Consider the following 21,205-nt stretch of genomic DNA (forward strand, 5'->3'; position numbering starts at 1 on the left):
TTCCGAGCCCTGTACAAGGGGCTGAGAGTAGGAGAGGACAGAGAGGATCTCTCCCCACAGGGAGCTTACAGCCTAGTGGAAGGGTTCATCGTCACGTGGGGCAACTGGATGGATTTCTCCTCTTGGCCTTCAGAAAATGTATTTGGGCCGAGCAGGGTATTTAAGAGTATTTCAGGGAAGCAGTGTGGCCTAGTGGATAGAGCCCAAGCCTGGGAGTCAGCTGGGGGACCTTGGCTAAGTCACTTTGCATCTCTGGGCCTCAGTTCCCTCACCTGTAAAATGGGGATTAAGAGTGTGAGCCTGCTGCGGGTTGGGGCCGGGTCCAACCTGATGACCTTGTATCTACCCCTGTGCTTAGAACAGTGCTTGGCACATAGTAAGTGCTTAACAAGTACCATCATTATGATTTTGGGGAAAAGAAACCAGAAAGATGGGACTGTATGGAACACCCACAGAGAGACCTCGATTCCCTTTTCTGCTCCCATGGCTATTTCCCCAACATCTGTATTTTTTCTTTTTTTTAGCATCAAGTCTCTCCAGCTTGGCTATAAACTCCTCGAGGGCAGGGATCAGGTCAACCTCCCCTCCCGTCCTCTCCCAAGCACTCAGTACAGCGCTCCATACCCAGTAAGCGCCCAAGAAATGCCATCGATTGATAGATTGATTGCTCACCTACACGAACACCCCTGAATCCACGTGAGGGGGATGAACCGAACGCTCGGTGGCCACGATCAGCTTAAAAAGGCCACCGGGTTTAGAAGTCCGTGGCGGGTCGCTGGCTGCTATGGGTCAGTTGTCAGGTCGGCGCGCGGTAAGATGCGTGTGGCGTCCTGTGGCATGGCAGTGCCTGGCGTTAGGCGTCCACCTTCGGTTCGCCGGCCAACCTTTCCCGATTCCGGGTTCCCGTCCTTTCCGACGTCCCACGAGCCCCTGCTTGGCGGCGTGTCCGGACAGAACACAGCCCGACTGTACCCACGCCCCGTTCGCCGCCAGATGCGTGACAGAAAACGTCTCCACCGACGCCGCTGGATTGGACTCGCCCAAGCGCTCGGTACAGTGCTCGCTACACAGTCAGCGCTCAATAAATACCCTGGATTGGCCGACTGGTTGATAGATAAAGCTTCGTCTGGCAGAACTCGGTATTGCCCAGCGAAAGGAAGTCTGGTGGGAACGGAGCCCGCTTTAAAAACCGGTGAGAAGGGCGTCCAACGCGGTCTAGAAGAAAGAGCTTGGGCCTAGGAGTCGGAGGACCTGGGTTCTAATCCTGACTCCGCCAGTTACTTACTGGGTGACCCTGGGCTAGTCACTTTGGTTCTCTGTGCCTCAGTTCTCCCTCCAACTTAGGCTATGAGCCCCATGCGGGGCAGGGACTATGTCCAACCTAATTCACTCGTATCTATCCCAGCGCTTAGAGCACTGTTTGCCACATACTAAGCGCTTATAAACCATTAAAAAAGAAAAAAAGCACTTCTCATGCAATTGTCCAACTGGGAGAAGGGGCTATTTAATAATAGGTCAACAGGCCCAATTTGAAGTGTGCATGAGAGGGCAGTTAGCTAGTGGAGGCAAGGCAAAAAGACCTCATTTCTGTTTTCCCGTCTGACTAGCTGAGAGCCCTTGAGATTTCTACCTCTTTCCTTTCTACCCTGTGAAAACAGAGATGAATGAGATGAATTCTATCAATGAATTTTTTTTTTTTTTTAAATATGGCACTCCTTTTGATACACTTGGATAAGAAACGGGAAAGCCCAAAAGAGGGGGTAGTGTAGTTTATCGCCGTTGCCACCTCTTTTCAAAAACAAAAGCAGAAACGATGCTAGCTTTAAGCTGACGCCTCTGTTGTCCTTTTATCCTTTAAAACCCTAAGAGTGGTTCATTTCTCACCCTCCTTTATGAGAGGACCTAAAAAGCAAGAACGCTTCAATTCACCCCAAGATCGACTGTAGAGATTCCCCAAAAAATACCCCAAATCGAAGGCTGACTTCAAAAGGGGCCGGGGAGTGGCGGGACAGGAAAGTCCCAGCCCTGCCAAAGGAAATACGTTTTGAGCGCACGTCTACTTCATTTGAAATCTTTTACGCTTGTGTCCTATATTCCTTCTCTTCGCCTGAGAAAAGCAAATAAGAGAATTTAGCATTGTCCTCAGGGGACTCGCACTAAGCCAACGGCCAGATCCCCCGAAGCCACGTCGATTCTTTCCGATGAGCCCCGTGAGATGGTATTTTGATCAGGATAGTCGGGGGCGGTTTCCTGGTCTGGGGGAAGGTTCTGGAAGGTTGCTAGAGAAGCAATGTGGCTTAGTGGAAAGAGCCCGGGCTTGGGAGTAGGAGGTCGTGGGTTCTAATCCCGACTCCACCACTCGACAGCTGGATGACTTTGGGCAAGCCACTTAACTTCTCTGGGCCTCAGCTCCCTCATCTGTAAAATAGGGATTAAGACCGTGAGCCCCACTTGGGACAACCTGATGACTTTTTATCCACCCCAGCGCTTAGAACGATGCTTGGCACATAGTAAGTGCTTAACAAACGCCATCATTATTATTATTATTACCATTCTAGACATATCCCGGTCAGGGCAGACTTCCCAGCGAACGCTTTTCAGAGGTCCTTCTCTACCTGGAAATGCAGATCCTAACCAGTACGACGCGGATGAAATAAGCTGATCTCAAATGGAGGGGAAGGGGGGGGATGTGGATATGTATGTCTGTGGGGGTGAGGGGAGAGGTGAGACAGAGAGAACGCGCGCACGCTTGGCTTCATGGTGTCTCTCTCGTCTGACTACGCTAGGACAGAGTAAACAAGGGTCAACGGGCCAGATGTCTAAGGTTCAAGTTTGACCATTTGGCCTGGCCGGGGGCGGGTGTGTGTGTGGACTCCAGTGGCCTCTCAGTAGCTGCTAGTCGACGGCGTCAGGCGTCTTCCGATGTAAATCCTGCAAGGGGAAAGGGCAGGGCCAATTACAACCAGAGAACCTGTTAAGCAGCGTGGCTCAGTGGAAAGAGCACGGGCTTTGGAGTCAGAGGTCATGGCTTCAAATCCTGACTCTGCCAACTGTCAGCTGTGTGACTTTGGGCAAGTCACTTCACTTCTCTGGGCCTCAGTTACCTCATCTGTAAAATGGGGATGAAGACCGTGAACCCCCCCGGGGGACAACCTGATCACCTTGTAACCTCCCCAGCGCGTAGAACGGTGCTTTATCATCATCATCATCAATCGTATTTATTGAGCGCTTACTGTGTGCAGAGCACTGTACTAAGTGCTTGGGAAGTACAAATTGGCAACATATAGAGACAGTCCCTACCCAACAGTGGGCTCACAGTCTAAAAGGGGGGAGACAGAGAGTAAGTAAGCACTTAATAAATGCCATTATTATTATTATTAAGCGCTCACTACGTGCCAGGCACTGTCCTAAGTGCTGGGGTAGAGACGAGATAATCGGGTTGGACTCCTGACTCACAGTGTTAGGAGCAGGGGGAGTGGGTATTGTTTTTTTTCTTCCTTGTTTTATACAGGAGGAAACTGAGGCAGCAGCATGGCACAGTGACTAGAGCCCAGGACTGGGAGTCAGAGTCATGGGTTCTAATCCCGGCTCTGGCACTTGCCTGCTGTGTGGCCCTGGACGAGTCAGTTCACTTCTCTGGGCCTCAGTAACCTTATCTGGAAAATGGGGGTTGAGACTGTGAGCCCCTCATGGGACAGAGACTGTGTCCAACTTGATTTGCTCGTTTCCACCCCAGCGCATAATATAGTGCCTGGCACATCGTAAGCGCCTAACAAATACCATCATTAGCATTATTATTATTGAAGTGATTCACCCAGGATCACGGAGCAGGCAAGAGACAGAGCCAGGATTAGAACCAATCAATCAATCAGTGATATTTATTGAGCGCTTAGTGTACTCGGCGCTTGGGAGAGTACAATATGAAAGAGTGGGTAGAAGCGTTCCCTGCTCACGGTGAGCTTACAGTCTAGAGGGGGAGATGGACATTAATACAAATAAAGAAATAAATCATAGATAAGGACAGGAGGGCTGTGGGGCTGACGGAGGGGCTTGAATAGAGAAGCAGGTGTGTCTTTGTGTTCTGTAATATTGGCAATTTATTCATTTATTTCTATTAATGTCCATCTCCCCCTCTAATAATAGTAATAATAATAATAATGGTATTTGTTAAGCGCTTACTCTGTGCCGAGCACTGTTCTAAGCACTGCGGTAGATACAAGGTTAACAGGTTGTCCCACGTGGGGCTCACGGTCTTCATCCCCATTTTACAGATGCGGTGACTGAGGCCCAGAGAAGTTAAGCGACTTGCCCGAAGTCACACAGCTGACAAGTAGTGGAGCCAGGATTAGAATTTATGACCTCTGACTCCCAAGCCCGGGCTCTTCCCACTAAGCCATGCTGCTCCTCTGGATTGTCTGCTCGTTATGGGTAGGGAATGTGTCTGTTTACTGTTATACTGTACTCTCCAAGCAATTAGCAGAGTGCTCTGCACACAGTAAGTGCTCACAGGAAGCAGCGTGGCCTAGTGGATAGAGCCCAGGCTTGGGAGTCAGAGGACGTGGGTTCTAATCCCAGCTCTGCCACTTGTCTGCTGTGTGACCTTGGACTAGTCACTTCACTTCTCTGGGTCTCAGTTTCCTCATCTGTGAGCCCTGTGAGGGACAACCTGATTAGCTTGAATCTACCCCAGCGCTAGTACAGTGCCTGGCACATAGTAAACGCCCAACACATACCACTTAAAATAAGTAAATAAATACAACTGAATGAATGAAGGAATGAATCTAAGCGCCGGGGTGGATACAAACTAGTTAGGCCCGATTCAATCCTTGCCTCACAGAGGGAGAACAGGGATTGAATCCTCATTTTGCAGTTGAGGAAACAGAGGCAGGAGAAATGTAGGGACTTGCCCACAGCTGCACAGCAGACAAGTGGAAGAGCCGGGATTAGAACCCAGGTCCTCTAGACTCTAAGTTTAATGTGGGCCGGGAAAGTGTCTGTTATACTGTACTCGCTCCTGCCCTTAAGACAGTGCTCTGCACACAGTAAGCACACAATAAGTACAATTAAGTGACTGACTGAGTCTGGCTCCCAACCCCTGCTTTATCCACTAAGCCACACTGCTCTGCCACTTGCCAGCTGGGTCACATTGGGCCAGTGCTTTGAACAGCCTCTAGATAATAAAACAATTGTTTGGTTTGGAGAAAATCCGGCTATGGTTAAGGGGAAACCGTTCTGGACCCAAGGCTCCGCCTCGAGCCTCTGGTCCGGGACATGGGAGGGCGAGAAAAGAGAACTTTCAGGGGAAGAAGAGGGGTTTTGCTTCATTTCCCTCGAATGGGGAAACTCCAAAGAAACGCGGCAGGGGCAAAGGGGAGATTCTCTCCATAATAATAACGATGGCATTTCTTAAGCGCTTAATACGTGCAACACACTGTTCTAAGCGCTGGGGACGTTACAAGGTGAACAGGTTGTCCCACAGGGCGCTCACAGTCAATCCCCATTTTACAGATGAGGGGACTGAAGCACGGAGAATAATAATAATAATGATGGCACTTATTAAGCACTTACTATGTGCAAAGCACTGTTCTAAGCGCTGGCGGGGGGGGATGCAAGGTGACCAGGTTGTCCCACGGGGGGCTCACAGTCTTAATCCCCATTTACAGATGAGGTAACTGAGGCCCAGAGAAGTGAAGTGACTTGCCCAAAGTCACACGGCTGACAATTGGCGGAGCCGGGATTTGAACCCATGACCACTGACTCCAAAGCCCGGGCTCTTTCCACTGCACCACACTGCTTCTCTATGCAGAATCTCCTGAAAAATGTGGTCCGGCTGCCCAAGAATCCCTCAGCGTGGCTCAGTGGAAACAGCCCGGGCTTTGGAGTCAGAGGTCATGGGTTCGAATCCCGGCTCTGCCACATGTCTGCTGTGTGACCTTGGGCAAGTCACTTAACTTCTCTGAGCCTCAGTTACCTCATCTGTAAATGGGGACTGACTGTGAGCCCCACGTGGGACAACCTGATCAGGTTATATCCCCTCAGCGCTTAGAACAGTGCTTTGCACATAGTAAGCGCTTAACAAATGCCATTATTATTATTATTATTATTGTTATTATCTCTCATCAGGTGTCCATGACCACTTCTGGCCCAGGAGATACAGAGTCTGGGCAGAAGATTCTCTTGTGAGCCTTCTGCTTTTCCGAGTGGTTAGAGCTGCTCCGATTTGACCCCTTAGGCTCATTTTCCAAGTGGGCAGGGAATGTCACTGTTTATTGTTGCATTGTACTTTCCCAAGCGCTCAGTGCAGTGCTCTGCAATCAATCAATCAATCAATCGTATTTATTGAGCGCTTACTATGTGCAGAGCACTGTACTAAGCGCTTGGGAAGTACAAATTGGCATCACAATTTGTACTCTGCACACAGTAAGCGCTCCAGAGAAGCAGCGTGGCTTAGTGGAAAGTGCGCGGGCTTGGGGTCAGAGGTCGCGGGGTCTAACCCTGGCTCTGCCACTTGTCAGCTGTGTGACTTTGGGCAAGTCACTTCACTTCTCCGGGCCTCAGTTACCTCATCAGTAAAATGGGGATTAAGACAGTGAGCCCCATGTGGGACAACCTGACCACCTTGTATCTACCCCAGCGCTTACAACAGTGCTCGGCACATACTGAGCGCTTAGCAAATACCATCATTATTATAAATACGACTGAATGAATGAATAGTAATGGTATTTGTTAAGTGCTCACTATGTGTCCAGCACTGTTCTAAGCACTGGGGCAGATCCAAGGCAATCTGGTAGGACCCAGTCCCTGTCCCCACATGGGCATCACTGTCAAACAAGGAAAGAGAATGGGTATTGAATCCCTTTTTTCCAGAAGAGGAAACTGAGGCACAGGGAACTGAAATCATCAATCGTGTATATTGAGCGCTTACTATGTGCGGAGCACTGTACTAAGCGCTTGGGAAGTACAAATTGGCAACATATAGAGACAGTCCCTACCCAACAGTGGGCTCACAGTCTAAAAGGGGGAAACTGAAATAATAACGATGGTATTTGTTGAGTGCTTACTATGTGCCAAGCACTGTTCTAAGCACTGCAAATGACCTACCCCAGGTCACCCGGCTGGCAGGTGGCGGAGCCGGGACTAGAACCCTGACATTCATTCATTCATTCATTGGTATTTACTGAGCGCTTACCGTTTGCGGAGCACTGTACTAATTGCTTGGAAAGTCCAATTCAGCAACAGACTCCAGGCCCAGGCTTCTTCCCCTAGGCCCGAATGCTGCCCCACAGGGCTCGCTGAGCAAGGGGGCCGGGCGGCGGGTCTCTTGGCCCCATTTTACAGATGAGATGAGGAAAGCGGGGCACAAAGGAAGCTAACTCACCCCAGTCCGATGGCCAGCAGGTGAGACAGCAGCAGAGACGGAAGGAAAACCTTTAAAAATTCGGCGGAGAAGATGCCACCCTTCTTCATCACGCTCGTGTTCCGCATGCTGAGGGCGGCTGCCGGGCGTCTCGGGTGTTTGAAGAGAAATTCCCTGTCGGGGAGAAGAGGGGGGCAGAGAGAAAAGACGGCACTATACCAGTCGCCCAAGGCTGCGCTCTCCAAGTACTATTCTATTTATTTTATTAATGATGTGCATATAGCTATAATTCTATTTGTTCTGACGATTTTGACACCTGTCTCCATGTTTTGTTTTGTTGTCTGTCTCCCCCTTCTAGACTGTGAGCCTGTTGTTGGGTAGGGACCGTCGCTATATATTGCCGACTTGTACTTCTCAAGCGCTTAGTACAGTGCTCTACACACAGTAAGCGCTCAATAAATACAACTGAATGAATACCTCCAACCGGCCTGCATCCTGCTTTCCCCCAGCGCTTAGCACCCTAAAGATGAGGACGGTATTTAGTCAGCTCTCATTAGGTGCCAAGCACTGTTCTACGCGCAGGAGTGGAGATGAGGCGACTGGGTTGGACCCGGTCCCTGTCCCACGTGGGGCTCGCAGTCTCCATCCCCATTTTACAGACGAGGGAACTGAGGCCCAAAGAAGTGAAGTGACTCTCCTGAGGTCACACAGCAGGTAAGTGGCAGAGCCGGGATTAGAACCCAGGTCCTTCTGACTCCCAAGCCCGGGTTCTACCCACTAGGCCATGCTCTGCACAGTGCAAGCGCTCAGTACATAGCAATGGTGGACTGACACCTTCTCACCAAGACCCTCCTTCTCCTCCCCCTACACCTCCCAGGCTGACTTGAGTCCTCACCCCACACCCAATAGCACTTTTGTCCAAACTGCACAGACTCTAATTTCGTCCTCCTATCGTGATTTTTTTTTTAATGGTATTTGTTAAGTGTTTACTATGTGTCAAGTACTGTATAGTTACCAGTTTTTGTTAAAAATAATAATGGTGGCATTTGTATATATGTATATATATGCACCTGTGTATATGTATATATGTTTGTACATATTTATTACTCTATTTATTTTACTTGCACATATCTATTCTATTTATTTTATTTTGTTAGTATGTTTGGTTTTGTTCTCTGTCTCCCCCTTTCAGACTGTGAGCCCACTGTTGGGTAGGGACCGTCTCTATATGTTGCCAACTTGTACTTCCCAAGCGCTTAGTACAGTGCTCTGCACACAGTAAGCGCTCAATAAATACGATTGAAGATGATGATGATTTGTTAAGCACTTGCTACGTGCCAACCACTGTTCTAAGCACTGGCGTTCCCACAGGTCAATCAGGTTGGACACGGTCCCTGTCCCACACGGGGCTCAAAGTGCTAATTTTACAGCTAATTTTCCCCATTTTACAGGTGAGGTCACTGAGGCCCAGAGAAGTGACTTGCCCCAGGTCACACACCGGACAAGTGGCGGAGCCGGGATTAGATTCCCAGGCCCGGGTTCTAGCTACTAGGCAGCGCTGCACCCCACGTGCGACTCGCCACTTACTTGGGCGGGATGTTTTCAGGCCTGCTGGACCAATCCCATATCCAGTCTGAGTTTTTCTTCAAGATGCTTTCTACTTCTTTCCTCCTCTCGATATAGTCTTCTTCCGACTGGAACAGAGAAGCGGCTTCGTCAAGGGCCCCCCAAGATAACTCTGACCCCCCTCCTTTTCTTCCCCAACTTCCTCCCCCGACACTCCTCAGGCCAACTTGAGTCCTCACCCAAAAGCACTTATGTCCACATCTCATATACTCTAATGCCTTCCTCCTATCATGTTGTTTTTTTAAAAAAGTGGTATTTGTTAAGCGTTTACTATGTGTCAAGCACTGTTCTAAGCGCTGGGGTAGATACAAGTTCATCAGGCCGGATACGGTCTCCTGTCCCCCACGCGGCTCACGGTCAAACGGGTCCTGAATCGCCGTTCTGCAGTTGAAGAAACTTATGTTTGGTTGCAGGGAAGCAGCGTGGCTCAGTGGAAAGAGCCCGGGCTTTGGAGCCAGAGGTCATGGGTTCGAATCCCGGCTCCGCCACATGTCTGCTGTGTGACTTTGGGCAAGTCACTTAACTACTCTGAGCCTCAGTTCCCTCATCTGTAAAACGGGGATTAAGACTGTGAGCCCCACATGGGACAACCTGATCACCTTGTTTCCCCCCAGCGCTTAGAACAGTGCTTCGCACATAGTAAGCGCTTAACAAATGCCATTATTATTATTATTTTGTTCTCTGTCTCCCCCTTCTAGACTGTGAGCCCACTGTTTGGTAGGGACCGTCTCTATATGCTGCCAACTTGTACTTCCCAAGCGCTTAGTACAGTGCTCTGCATACAGTAAACACTCAGTAAATACGATTGATTGATTGATTGAAGCCCAGAGAAGTGGCTTGTCAAAGATCACACAGCAGGCAAATGGCAGAGCTGGGATTAGAACCCAGATCCTCTGGCTCTCAGGCCCGTGATTTATCCACTAGGCCACACTGCTCCTGCTGACTGTGTCTCTCCCAGCTAGACTGTAAGGTTCTTGAGAGCGGGGCTACTAAAGATTCAGAGAAGCAGCATGGCCTAGTGGATACAGACTGGGTCTGGGAATCAGAAGGACCTGGGTTCTAATTCCGGATCCGCAACTTGTCTGCGGAGCGACCTTGAGCAGGTCACTTCACTTCTCTGGGCCTCAGTTACCTCATCTGTAAAATGGGGATTGAGACCGAGAGCCCCACATGGGACAGGGACTATGCCCAACCCAATTTACTTGGATCCACCCCCAGCACTTAGTACAGTGCCTGACACACAGTAAGCGCTTAACAAATACCATAATTACCTTTATTATTACATAATGATATAGTAATAATATAGTAATTATTGATGACGATGATGGCATTTATTAAGCACTTACTATGTGCAAAGCGCTGTTCTAAGCACTGGATTATTATTATTACTACTATTAATAAATATTAATAATAAGTATTATTATTACTAAGTCTTCCAAGCACCTAGTCCAGAGCCCTGTATTCATTCATTCTTTCATTCAGTGGTATTTACTGAATGCTTACTGTGTGCCGAGCACTGCGTTAAGCATTTGGGAAAGTACAATGCAGCAATTAACAGTGACATTCCCCGTACACGAGCTCACAGTCTAGAGACGGGGAGACAGGCGTCAATATAAATAAATAAAATGTCAGCTATGGACTTAAGTGCTATGGGGCTGGGAAGGGGAAGAGCAAAGGGATCGAGTCAGGGTGACGTGGAAGGGAGGGGGAGATGAGGAAAAGGGGGGCTTACTCTGGGAAGGCTTCTGGGAGGAGATGGGCCTTCAATAAGGCTTTGAAGGATGGGGAAGGGTCAGGAGAAGAGTCTGTTGGGCACAAGCTCTCAGAAAGCACTCCTGACGATGAAACAGGGGAGATGGGAGTGGCAGGGATGGAGGACTGTCCCCCTCTATCCTAATTCCCACACCTCCAAACCCACAGCCAGCACCATGACCATTTCATCCATTCACTCAGTCAGATTTACTGAGCCCTTACTGTGCGCAGAGCACTGTGGCGGAGGGGTTAGCTTTTACCTGAGAGCTGTTCTTTTCTCCACTGCTATGGGTGTCGGTTTCCGAAGCTCTGTTAATGTCCAGGGGCGTCTGTGAGCGTGGAGGGCTTCCAGAGGAGGAAAATGGAGGGAAGGCAAAAAAAAAAGAGAGAAGAAAAGAGAATGCAGAAGGTTAGCAGCACCGGAGGAGCGGAGGGGGCAGGTTACACTGTAGAAGGAGAGAAGGGGAGGGGCGAGGTGATGGAGAACTTCAAAGCTGAGAGTGAGTTTTTGCTTGATTCGAAGGTTGATAGGCAACCACTGAAGATTTTTGAGGAGGCAGGGTGATGTGTCCTCAATGTTTTGTGGAAAAATGATCCGGGCAGCAGAGCTAAGTATGGATCAGAGTGTGGAGAGATGGGAGGCCAGGAGGTCAGGGAGGAGGCTGATGCCATCATCCAGGTGGGAGAGGAGTGATTGGATTAGCGTGGTAGCAGTTTGGATGGAGAGGAAAGGGCGGATTTTAGCCATGTTGTGAGGGGGGAACTGATAGGATGTGGTGACGGATTGAAAACGTGGTTTAATGAGTGAGCGGAATCAAGGCTAATGCCAAAGGTGACAGGCTCACGAGACGGGAAGGATGGTGGTGCCATCTACAGTGACTGGAAAGTCAGGGGGAGGAACAGAGTTTGGGTGGGAAGATAAGATGCTCTGTTTTGGACGTGAGAAGCAGCGTGGCTTAGTGGAAAGAGCCTGGGCTTGGGAGTAAGAAGTTGTGGGTTCTAATCCCAGCTCTGCCACTTGTCAGCTATGTGACTTTGGGCAAGTCACATAACTTCTCTGTGCCTCAGTTACCTCCTCGGTAAAATGGGGATGAAGACTGTGAGCCCCATGTGGGACAACCTGATAACCTTGTATCTATCCCAGCACTTAGAACAGTGCTTGACACGTAGAAAGAGCTAACAAATGCCATCATTATTATTATTATTGTTATTAAGTTTGAGGTGTCGGGTGCCAAGATAGGCAGGGAGGGACGTACTCGGGGCATGAAGGAAAGTTCCCAGTGTGGCATGAAAAGTAGCCAGGGCGGTCCCCAGAATGTGCGCCTCATCCTACCTGTCACAGTGAGAACTCTTGGAACTGCTTCTCCCCGACTCGTGCTGGGCGTCCAGCAGGATTTTCTCCATGTCCCCGTTGTAGGCGGAAACGGAGGCGGGAACAGCGCCGCCGCCATGGTTGTTCCCGCCAAAGTGCAGCTCCACCCAGGAACCTGGAAGGGGAAGAAACAAAAATGCAAGGACCAGCCAAGGACCTAGGTCGGATACAACATTCATTCCATTGTATTTATTATCATCATCAATATCATCAATCGTATTTATTGAGCGCTTACTGTGTGCAGAGCACTGTACTAAGTGCTTGGGAAGTCCAAGTTGGCAACATATAGAGACAGTCCCTACCCAACAGTGGGCTCACAGTCTAAAAGGGGGAGACAGAGAACAAAACCAAACATACTAACAAAATAAAATAGAATAGATAATAAAGTAAATAAAGTAAAATAAATAAAGTAATAAATATGTACAAGCATATATACAGGTGCTGTGGGGAAGGGAAGGAGGTAAGATGGGGGGATGGAGAGGGGGGCAAGGGGGAGAGGAAGGAAGGGGCTCATTAAGTGCTTATTAAGCACTTACTGTGTGTAGAGAACTGCACTAAGTGCTTGGAAAGTACAATTTGGCAACAGAGAGAGACAATCCCTACCCAACAATGGGCTCACAGTCTAGAAGGGGGAGACAGATGACAAAACAAAACAAGCAGACAGGCAAAATGCCTGCGGGAATGGAAGGACAATTCCCAGCGGTTACTGGGAACAAACCCGCCTGTCCGCCTCGGGGACTACGATTCATCGAATGAGATTCTTGGTGATGGGGACAAAGTTCACTTCCCTCTTAGAGACGGGCTTTAGCAGTGTTACATCAACTTGTCTTATGCCAGCTAATAATAATAATGGTGTTATTGGTAAAGTGCTTCTTACTTTGCACATAGTAAGCGCTTAATAAATGCCATCATTATTATTATTACTACTACCTGCATTGTCAGTGAGCCACTAATAATGGTATTTGTTAAGTGCTACTATCTGCCGAGCACTGTTCTAAGCGCTGGGATAGATATACGAGGTAGTTAGGTTGTCCCATGTGGGGCTCACAGCCTTAATCTCCATTTTCCAGAGAAGGTAAATGAGGCCCAGAGAAGTGAAATGACTTGCCCAGGGTCACACAGCAGACAAGTGGGAGAGCTGGGATTAGAACCCACGACCTTCTGACTCCTACTGCTCTTTCCACTAGGCCACACTGCATCTTGCGATACCATTAGATAGCAATGGCAATTGTAGTAATGGTGTTTGTTAAGTGCTTAACTTCAAAACCGTATCTGAAGGCCCATCTCCTCCAAGAAGCCTTCCCTGATTGAGCCCTCCTCTCCTCTTCACCCACTCCCTTCTCCGCCGCTCTTACTTGCTCCTTCACTCATCCTCCTTCCCATCCCCACAACACATATGTATAGATCTACAATTTATTCATTCTATTTTTTTAAATTAATGCCCGTCTCCCCCTCTAGACTGTGAGCTCATCGTGGGCAGGAACTGTTGTTTTATTGTACTCTCCCAAGTGCTTAGTACAGAGCTCTGCACACAGTAAGCGCTCTATAAAGACCACTGCCTAAATGAATGAATGCTCACTATGCGTCTTGCACCGTTCTAAGCACCGGGGTAGGTGGTCATCAGGTGGGGCACAGTTCCTGTCCCACATGGGACTCACAGTCTAAGTGGGGGAAAGTACAGGTATGGAATCCCCATTTTCCAGATGAGGAAATTGAGGCACACGGCAGTGAAGCGACTTGCCCGAAGTCACACAGCAGGCAAGTGGCACAGCCAGAATTAGAACCCAGCTCCTTCGACTCCCAGGCCGGGGCTCTTTCCACAAGGGCATCTCACCTGTCTCGCCGCTGACCTCTTGCCCACGTCCTACCTCTGGCCCGGAATGCCCTCCCTCCTCAAATCCGCCAAACAATGACTCTCCCCCACTTCAAAGCCTTACTGAAGGCCCATCTCCTCCAAGAGTGTATATGTGTTTGTACATATTTATTACTCTATTTATTTATTTTACTTGTACGTATCTATTCATTTTATTTTGTTAGTATGTTTGGTTTTGTTCTCTGTCTTCCCCTTTTAGACTGTGAGCCCACTGTTGGGTAGGGACTGTCTCTATATGTTGCCAATTTGTACTTCCCAAGCACTTAGTACAGTGCTCTGCACATAGTAAGCGCTCAATAAATACGATTGATGATGATGATGATGAAGAGGCCTTCCCTGACTAAGCCCCACTTTTCCTCATCTCCTGCTCCCTTCCGTGTCGCCCGGACTCGCTCCCTTTACTCTCCCCCCGCCCCACAGTACTTATGTCCATATCTGTCATTTTATTTATTTATATTGATATCTGTTTACTTGTCTGTCTCCCCCATTCTAGACTGAGAGCCCGTTGTGGGCAGGGATTGTCTCTCTTTATTGCTGTATTGTACTTCCCCCAGCATTTAGACTGTGAGCCCACTGTTGGGTAGGGACTGTCTCTATATGTTGCCAATTTGTACTTCCCAAGCGCTTAGTACAGTGCTCTGCACACAGTAAGCGCTCAATAAATACGATTGATGACTTAGTACAGCGCTCTGCACACAGTAAATGCTCAATAATAATAATAATCACGGGTTTTGTTAAGTACTCACTATGTGCCAAGCACTGTTCTAAGCACTGGGGGTGGGGGGGACAGGGTAATCAGGTTTTCCCACATGGGGCTCGCAGTCTTAATCTCCATTTTACAAGTGAGGGAACAGGCCCGGAGAAGTGAAGCGACTTGCTCAAAGTCCCACAGCTGACTAATGGCGGAGCCGGGATTAGAACCCAGGACCTCTGACTCCAGGCCCGGGCTCTTTCCACTGAGCCACACTGCTTCTCAATAAATACGACTGAACGAATGAATGAATGAATGAATGAAGGACGGGCAGGGCGGGCGTGGCTCTGGACACTTGGTCGAGGAAGGTGGCCGGGGGCTCCTCTGATGTGAGTTCCCGGCCTCAAAAACCTCCAGCGGCTGCCTGTCAACCTACGAATCAAGCAAAAACTCCTCGCTCTCGGCTTCAAAGCTGTCCATCCCCTCGCCCCCTCCTACCTCACCTCCCTTCTCTCCTTCTCCAGCCCAGCCCGCACCCTCCGCTCCTCTGCCATTGCTAACCTCCTCACCGTACCTCGTTCTTGCCTGTCCCGCCATTGACCCCCACTGTTGGGTAGGGACTGTCTCTATATGTTGCCAACTTGTACTTCCCAAGCGCTTAGTACAGTGCTCTGCACACAGTAAGTGCTCAATACGATTGATGATGATGATGACCCCCGGCCCACATCATCCCCCTAGCCTGGAATGCCCCCAATCCCTCTGCCCATCCACCAAGCTAGCTCTCTTCCTCCCTTCAAGGCCCTGCTGAGAGCTCACCTCCTCCAGGAGGCCTTTCCAGACTGAGCCCCTTCCTTCCTCTCCCCCTCGTCCCCCTCTCCATCCCCCCATCTTACCTCCTTCCCTTCCCCACAGCACCTGTATATAAGTATATACGTTTGTACATATTTATTACTCTACTTATTTTACATGCACATATCTATTCTATTTATTTTATTTTGTTAGTATGTTTGGTTTTGTCTCCCCCTTTTAGACTGTGAGCCCACTGTTGGGTAGGGACTGTCTCTATATGTTGCCAATTTGTACTTCCCAAGCGCTTAGTACAGTGCTCTGCACACAGTAAGCGCTCAATAAATACGATTGATGATGACGATCCGCCAGGCTAGCTCTCTTCCTCCCTTCAAAGCCCTACTGAGAGCTCACCTCCTCCAGGAGGCCTTACCAGACTGAGCCCCCTTTTTCCGCTCCTCCTCCCCGCCCCCCCCGCCCTACCTCCTTCCCCTCCCCACCGCACTTGTATGTATTTGTACAGATTTACTACTCTATTTTACCTGTACATATCTACTGTTCTATTTTGTTAATGATGTGCATCTAGCTTTAATTCTATTTGTTCTGACGATTTTGACACCTGTCTCCATGTTTTGTTTGGTTGTCTGTCTCCCCCTTCTAGACTGCGAGCCCATTGCTGGGTAGAGACCGTCTCTATATGCTGCCGACTTGTACTTCCCAAGCGCTTAGTACCGTGCTCTGCACACAGTAAGCGCTCAATAAATACAACTGAGTGAATGAATGAACGAGTTTCCGCTGGTCTGAGGGCGTGCGGCTTTTTATATCGGGCAGGCGACCGGTCCCCTCGCCGCTCCGTGACTCAGCCGCTCGGATTAGAAGACAACAAGCAGCTGCCCACAGCCCTGTTCCCTGAGCTCCGCTTCTCATCTTCGCTGCTCGCCTCTGGGAACGGGGACGTTCATTCCGTCGTACCCTCGTATTTGTGGAGCGCTTACTGTGTGCAGAACACGCTACTAAGCACTGGGGAGAGGACAACAGAACAATAAGCAGACCCATTCCCTGCCCACAACGACCTGACAGCCTATTTATTTTATTCTGTTAGTATGTTTGGTTTTGTTCTCTGTCTCCCCTTTTTAGACTGTGAGCCCACTGTTGGGTAGGGACCGTCTCTATATGTTGCCAACTTGTACTTCCCAAGCGCTTAGTACAGTGCTCTGCACACAGAAAGCGCTCAATAAATACGATTGATGATGATGATAGATGGGGAGACAGACATGAATATGAACAAATAAAATGATAGATAAGGACGTAAGTGGTGGGGGGCTGGGAGGGGGGGATGAATAAATGGAGCAAGTCAGGGGGACGCAGAAGGGAGGGAGAGAGGAGGAAAAGAGAGGCTTAGTCAGGGAAGGCCTCTTGGAGGAGGTGGGCCTTCTTTAAGGCGTTGAAGGAGGGGAGAGTCATTTGTCTGTGGGATTTGAGGAGGGAGAGCGTCACCTCTTCTAGGAGGCCTTCCCAGACTGAGCCCCCACTTTTCCTCTGCTTCTCCTCCCCCATCGCCCCGACTCCCTCCCTCTGCTCTACCCCCCTCCCCAACCCACAGCACTTGGGTATATATGTACATATTTATTATTCTATTTATTTTATTAATGATGTGTGTATATATATATATAAAAATATCAGTCGTATTTATTAAGCGCTTACTATGTGCAGAGCACTGTACAATTTAAATATAATTGTAAATTGTAATTTAATTGTAATTGTAAATATAATTTTATTCATTTATTCTGATGCTACTGACGCCTGTCTACCTGTTTTGTTGTTTGTCTCCCCTCTTCTGGACTGTAAGCCTGTTGTTGGGTAGGGATTAATAATAATAATAATGATGATGGCAGTTATTAAGCGCTTACTATGTGTAAAGCACTATTCTAAGCGCTGGGGAGGTTACAAGGTGATCAGGTTGTCCCACGGGGGGCTCACAGTCTTAATCCCCATTTTACAGATGAGGTACTGAGGCACAGAGAAGTTAAGTGACTTGCCCAAGGTCACACAGCTGACAGTTGGTGGAGCCGGGGTTTGAACCCATGACCTCTGACTCCAAAGCCCATGCTCTTTCCACAGAGCCACGCTGCTTGTTTCTATCTGTTGCCAAATTGTACTTTCCAAGCGCTTAGTACAGTGCTCTGCACAAAGTAAGCGCTCCATAAATATGATTGTATTTCCCAAGCGCTTAGTACAGTGCTCTGCACACAGTAAGCGCTCAATAAATACGACTGATTGATTGATTGAATGACGTGGGCCAGGGGTCGGCAGCGAGATGGAGGCCCAGTGAGAGGGAACAAAATAACAAGATGACAGAAGAGCAGGCCAACGGAGGTCTCTTCCCACGGCAAGTCAAATGTTTCTCGTGTCTTTCTCGAATCTTCCTGACTTGTCATTTATTTTTATCACTATTATTTTTGTGGTATTTGCTAAGCACTTACTATGTGCCAAGCACTGTTCTACGAGCTGGGGTAGATAATAATAATAATAATAATGATGGCATTTATTAAGCACTTACTATGTGCAAAGCACCGATACAAGGTGATGGAGCTGGACACAGTCCCTGTTCCACATAATAATAAATAGTGATATTTGTTAAGCACATACTCTGTGCCAGGCACTGTACTAAGCGCTGGGGTGGATACAAATAAATCGGGTTGGACACAGTCCCTGTCCCACGTGGGGCTCACAGTCTCCACCCCTGTTTTACAGATGAGGTCACTGAGGCCCAAGGAAGTGACTGGCCCAAAGTCCCACAGCAGACAAGTGGCAGCGCCGGGATTAGAACCCATGACCTTCTGACTCCCGGGCTCTAGCCACTCCGCCATGCTGCTTCTCACAGTCTTAATCCCCATTTGACAGATGAGAGAACCGAGGTACAGAGCACTGAAATGATTTGCCCCAGGTAATAGCAACAACAATCATGGTATTTGTAAAGCGCTTACTATTCACCAAGCACTGTTCTAAACGCTGGGATAATCAGGTTGGACACGGTCCCTGTTTTCCATGGGGCTCACAGTCTTAATCCCCACTTTACAGACGAGGGAACTGAGGCCCAGTGAAGTGAAGTAATAATAATAATGATGATGGTATTTATTAAGCACTTTCTATGTGCCAAACACTGTTCTAAGCACTGGGGGGGATACAAGGTAATCAGGCTGTCCCACCTGGGACTCACAGTCTTAATCCCCATTTTACAGAGGAGGTAACTGAGGCCCAGAGAAGTGAAGCGGGCTTGCCCAAGGTCACAGAGCAGACGAGTTCTCCCCCTTCTAGACTGTGAGCCCGCTGTTGGGTAGGGACCGTCCCGATATGCTGCCAACTTGTACTTCCCAAGCGCTTAGTACAGTGCTCTGCACACAGTAAGCGCTCAATAAATACGATTGAATGAATGAATGCTGCTTCTAGGACTTCCAGGCCTGTGCTCTTTCCACGAGGGGGTCTGTCTCTTCCAAAACCTTTCTTTATTTTTTTGTTCTTCAATCCTCTTCCAGGTTGATTTTCACCTCCTTGAGGGCAGGGATCACGCCTACTTAAGACTAAAGGTTGCTTTCCCAAACGCTCAGTACAGTGTTCTGCATGCAACTCCGTCTCTCTTCTGCGTCACCCTTGCACTTGGATGGGTTTCCTTTCAGCACTGGGCCTCAGTTCCCTTAATCTGCAAAATGGGGATGAAGAGTGTGAGCCCCAAATGGGACAACCTGATCACCTTGGATTCATTCATTCAATCGTATTTATTGAGCGCTTACTGTTTGTAGACACAGGAGGCCTTCCCAGACTGAGCCCCTTCCTTCCTCTCCCCCTCGTCCCCCTCTCCACCCCCCCATCTTACCTCCTTCCCTTCCCCACAGCACCTGTGTATATGTTTGTACATATTTATTACTCTATTTATTTATTTTACTTGTACATATCTATTCTATTTATTTTATTTTGTTAGTATGTTTGGTTTTGTTCTCTGTCTCCCCCCTTTCAGACTGAGCCCACTGTTGGGTAGGGACTGTCTCTATATGTTGCCAACTTGTACTTCCCAAGCGCTTAGTACAGTGCTCTGCACACAGTATGAGAAGCAGCATGGCTCAACGGAAAGAGCCCGGGCTTTGGAGTCAGGGGTCATGGCTTCAAATCCCGACTCCACCACTTGTCAGCTGTGTGACTTTGGGCAAGTCACTTCACTTCTTTGGGCCTCAGTTCCCTCAACTGTAAAATGGGGGTGAAGTCTGTGAGCCCCCCGTGGGACAACCTGAGCACCTTGTAACCTCCCCAGTGCTTAGAACAGTGCTTTGCACACAGTAAACACTTAATAAATGCCATCATTATTATTATTATTAGTAAGCGCTTAACAAATACCATCATCATTATACTATTAATCACACCACCCTCAGCCCCACAGCACTTATGTCCCTATCTGTCATTTATTTATTTCTATTAATATCCGTCTCCCCCTCTGGACTGTAAGAGCTTTGAGGGCGGGGAATGTGTCTACCAACTCTTACCAGCTCTGTCATATTGTGCTCGTCCAGAGGGTTAGTCCAGTGCTTTGCGCACAGTGAGCGCTCAACACCACTGACTGCTCAATTGATTTTATTAGCTGATTAACCCGAACTGTTGAACAGAGCTCACGGCAGCGTGGCGTAGTAGAAAGAGCACGGCCTTGGGAGTCAGAAGGACCTGGGTTCTAATCCCAGCTCTGCCACGTGTCTGCTGTGTGACCTTGGGCAAGTCACTTCACTCCCCTGGGCCTCAGTTCCCTCATCTGGAAAATGGGAAAGGAGGCTGTGAGCCCCCCATGGGACGGGGACTATGCCCTGCCCGATTTGCTTGTATCCACCCCAGCGCTTAGTACAGTGCCTGGCACACAGTAAGCACTAAAACACCTCAGTTGTTATTATCCCATTAAACACAACTGGCTGATTGAGCCAATCAAATCTCATTTTACGATGAAAAAACATGAGTCACCTATTCCTCACTGCAAGGAGATTATGTTTAGGGTACGGGGGGGTGAACATCAATCAGTCGGTCTATTTATGGAGTGCTTATGGCGATGATAATAATAACTGCGGTACTTGTTAAGAGCTCACTACGTACCAGGCATTGTACTAAGCGCTGAGGTGGATAGGAGCAAATCGGGTTGGACACGGTCCCTGTCCCACGTGGGAACAACAGTCTTCATCCCCGTTTCGCAGACGAGGAAACTGAGGCCCAGGTGAGGGAAGCGACTTGCCCGAGGTCACACGACAGACAAGTGGTGGGGCCGGGATTAGAACCCAGATCCTTTGGATTCCCAAGCTTGTACTTGAGCCACTAGGCCTCACTGGACTGTACTCAGCGTTTGGAAGAGTACAGTAGGCTTGTGGGGGGCAGAGAATGTGCCCATTTATTATTCCATTGGACTCTCCCCAGTGTTTAGTACAGTACTTTGGCACACAGTAAGCGCTCAATAAATACAATCGAATGACTGAATCCTTCATCAGGGAGTTTCTGCTCCGGTCGGGGGGACAGATACTACGATAAATGGAGTACGATTGTGGACGTGTCACTGGGGTGGGGTGAGTGTGCAAGGGCTTAGGGGGTGTAGAGAAGCAGCGTGGCTCAGTGGAAATAGCCCAGGCTTGGGAGTCAGAGGTCACGGGTTCGAATTCCGGCTCCACCATTTGTCAGCTGTGTGACTTTGGGCAAGTCACTTCACTGGGCCTGTTACCTCATGTG

The 21,205-nt window shown here is 48.8% G+C and overlaps 1 protein-coding gene across 1 annotated transcript in view; it reads right to left on the reverse strand.

Moving 5' to 3' along the window:
- Positions 1–1,702: 1,702 nt before the first annotated feature.
- Positions 1,703–21,205, reverse strand: part of BNIP3 (BCL2 interacting protein 3) — a 32,322-nt gene continuing 12,819 nt past the window's right edge. Inside the window, exons 2-6 of the mRNA XM_038744345.1 lie at positions 12,069–12,222; positions 10,996–11,080; positions 8,945–9,051; positions 7,379–7,531; positions 1,703–2,931 (exon numbers count right to left, since the gene is read on the reverse strand). Of these exons, the coding sequence (XP_038600273.1) occupies positions 2,886–2,931; positions 7,379–7,531; positions 8,945–9,051; positions 10,996–11,080; positions 12,069–12,222 (545 nt within the window). The 3' untranslated portion in view covers positions 1,703–2,885. The remainder of the gene's footprint in view (positions 2,932–7,378; positions 7,532–8,944; positions 9,052–10,995; positions 11,081–12,068; positions 12,223–21,205) is intronic.

The sequence above is a fragment of the Tachyglossus aculeatus genome, chromosome 3 (assembly GCF_015852505.1).
Source record: "Tachyglossus aculeatus isolate mTacAcu1 chromosome 3, mTacAcu1.pri, whole genome shotgun sequence".
Lineage (NCBI taxonomy): Eukaryota > Metazoa > Chordata > Mammalia > Monotremata > Tachyglossidae > Tachyglossus > Tachyglossus aculeatus.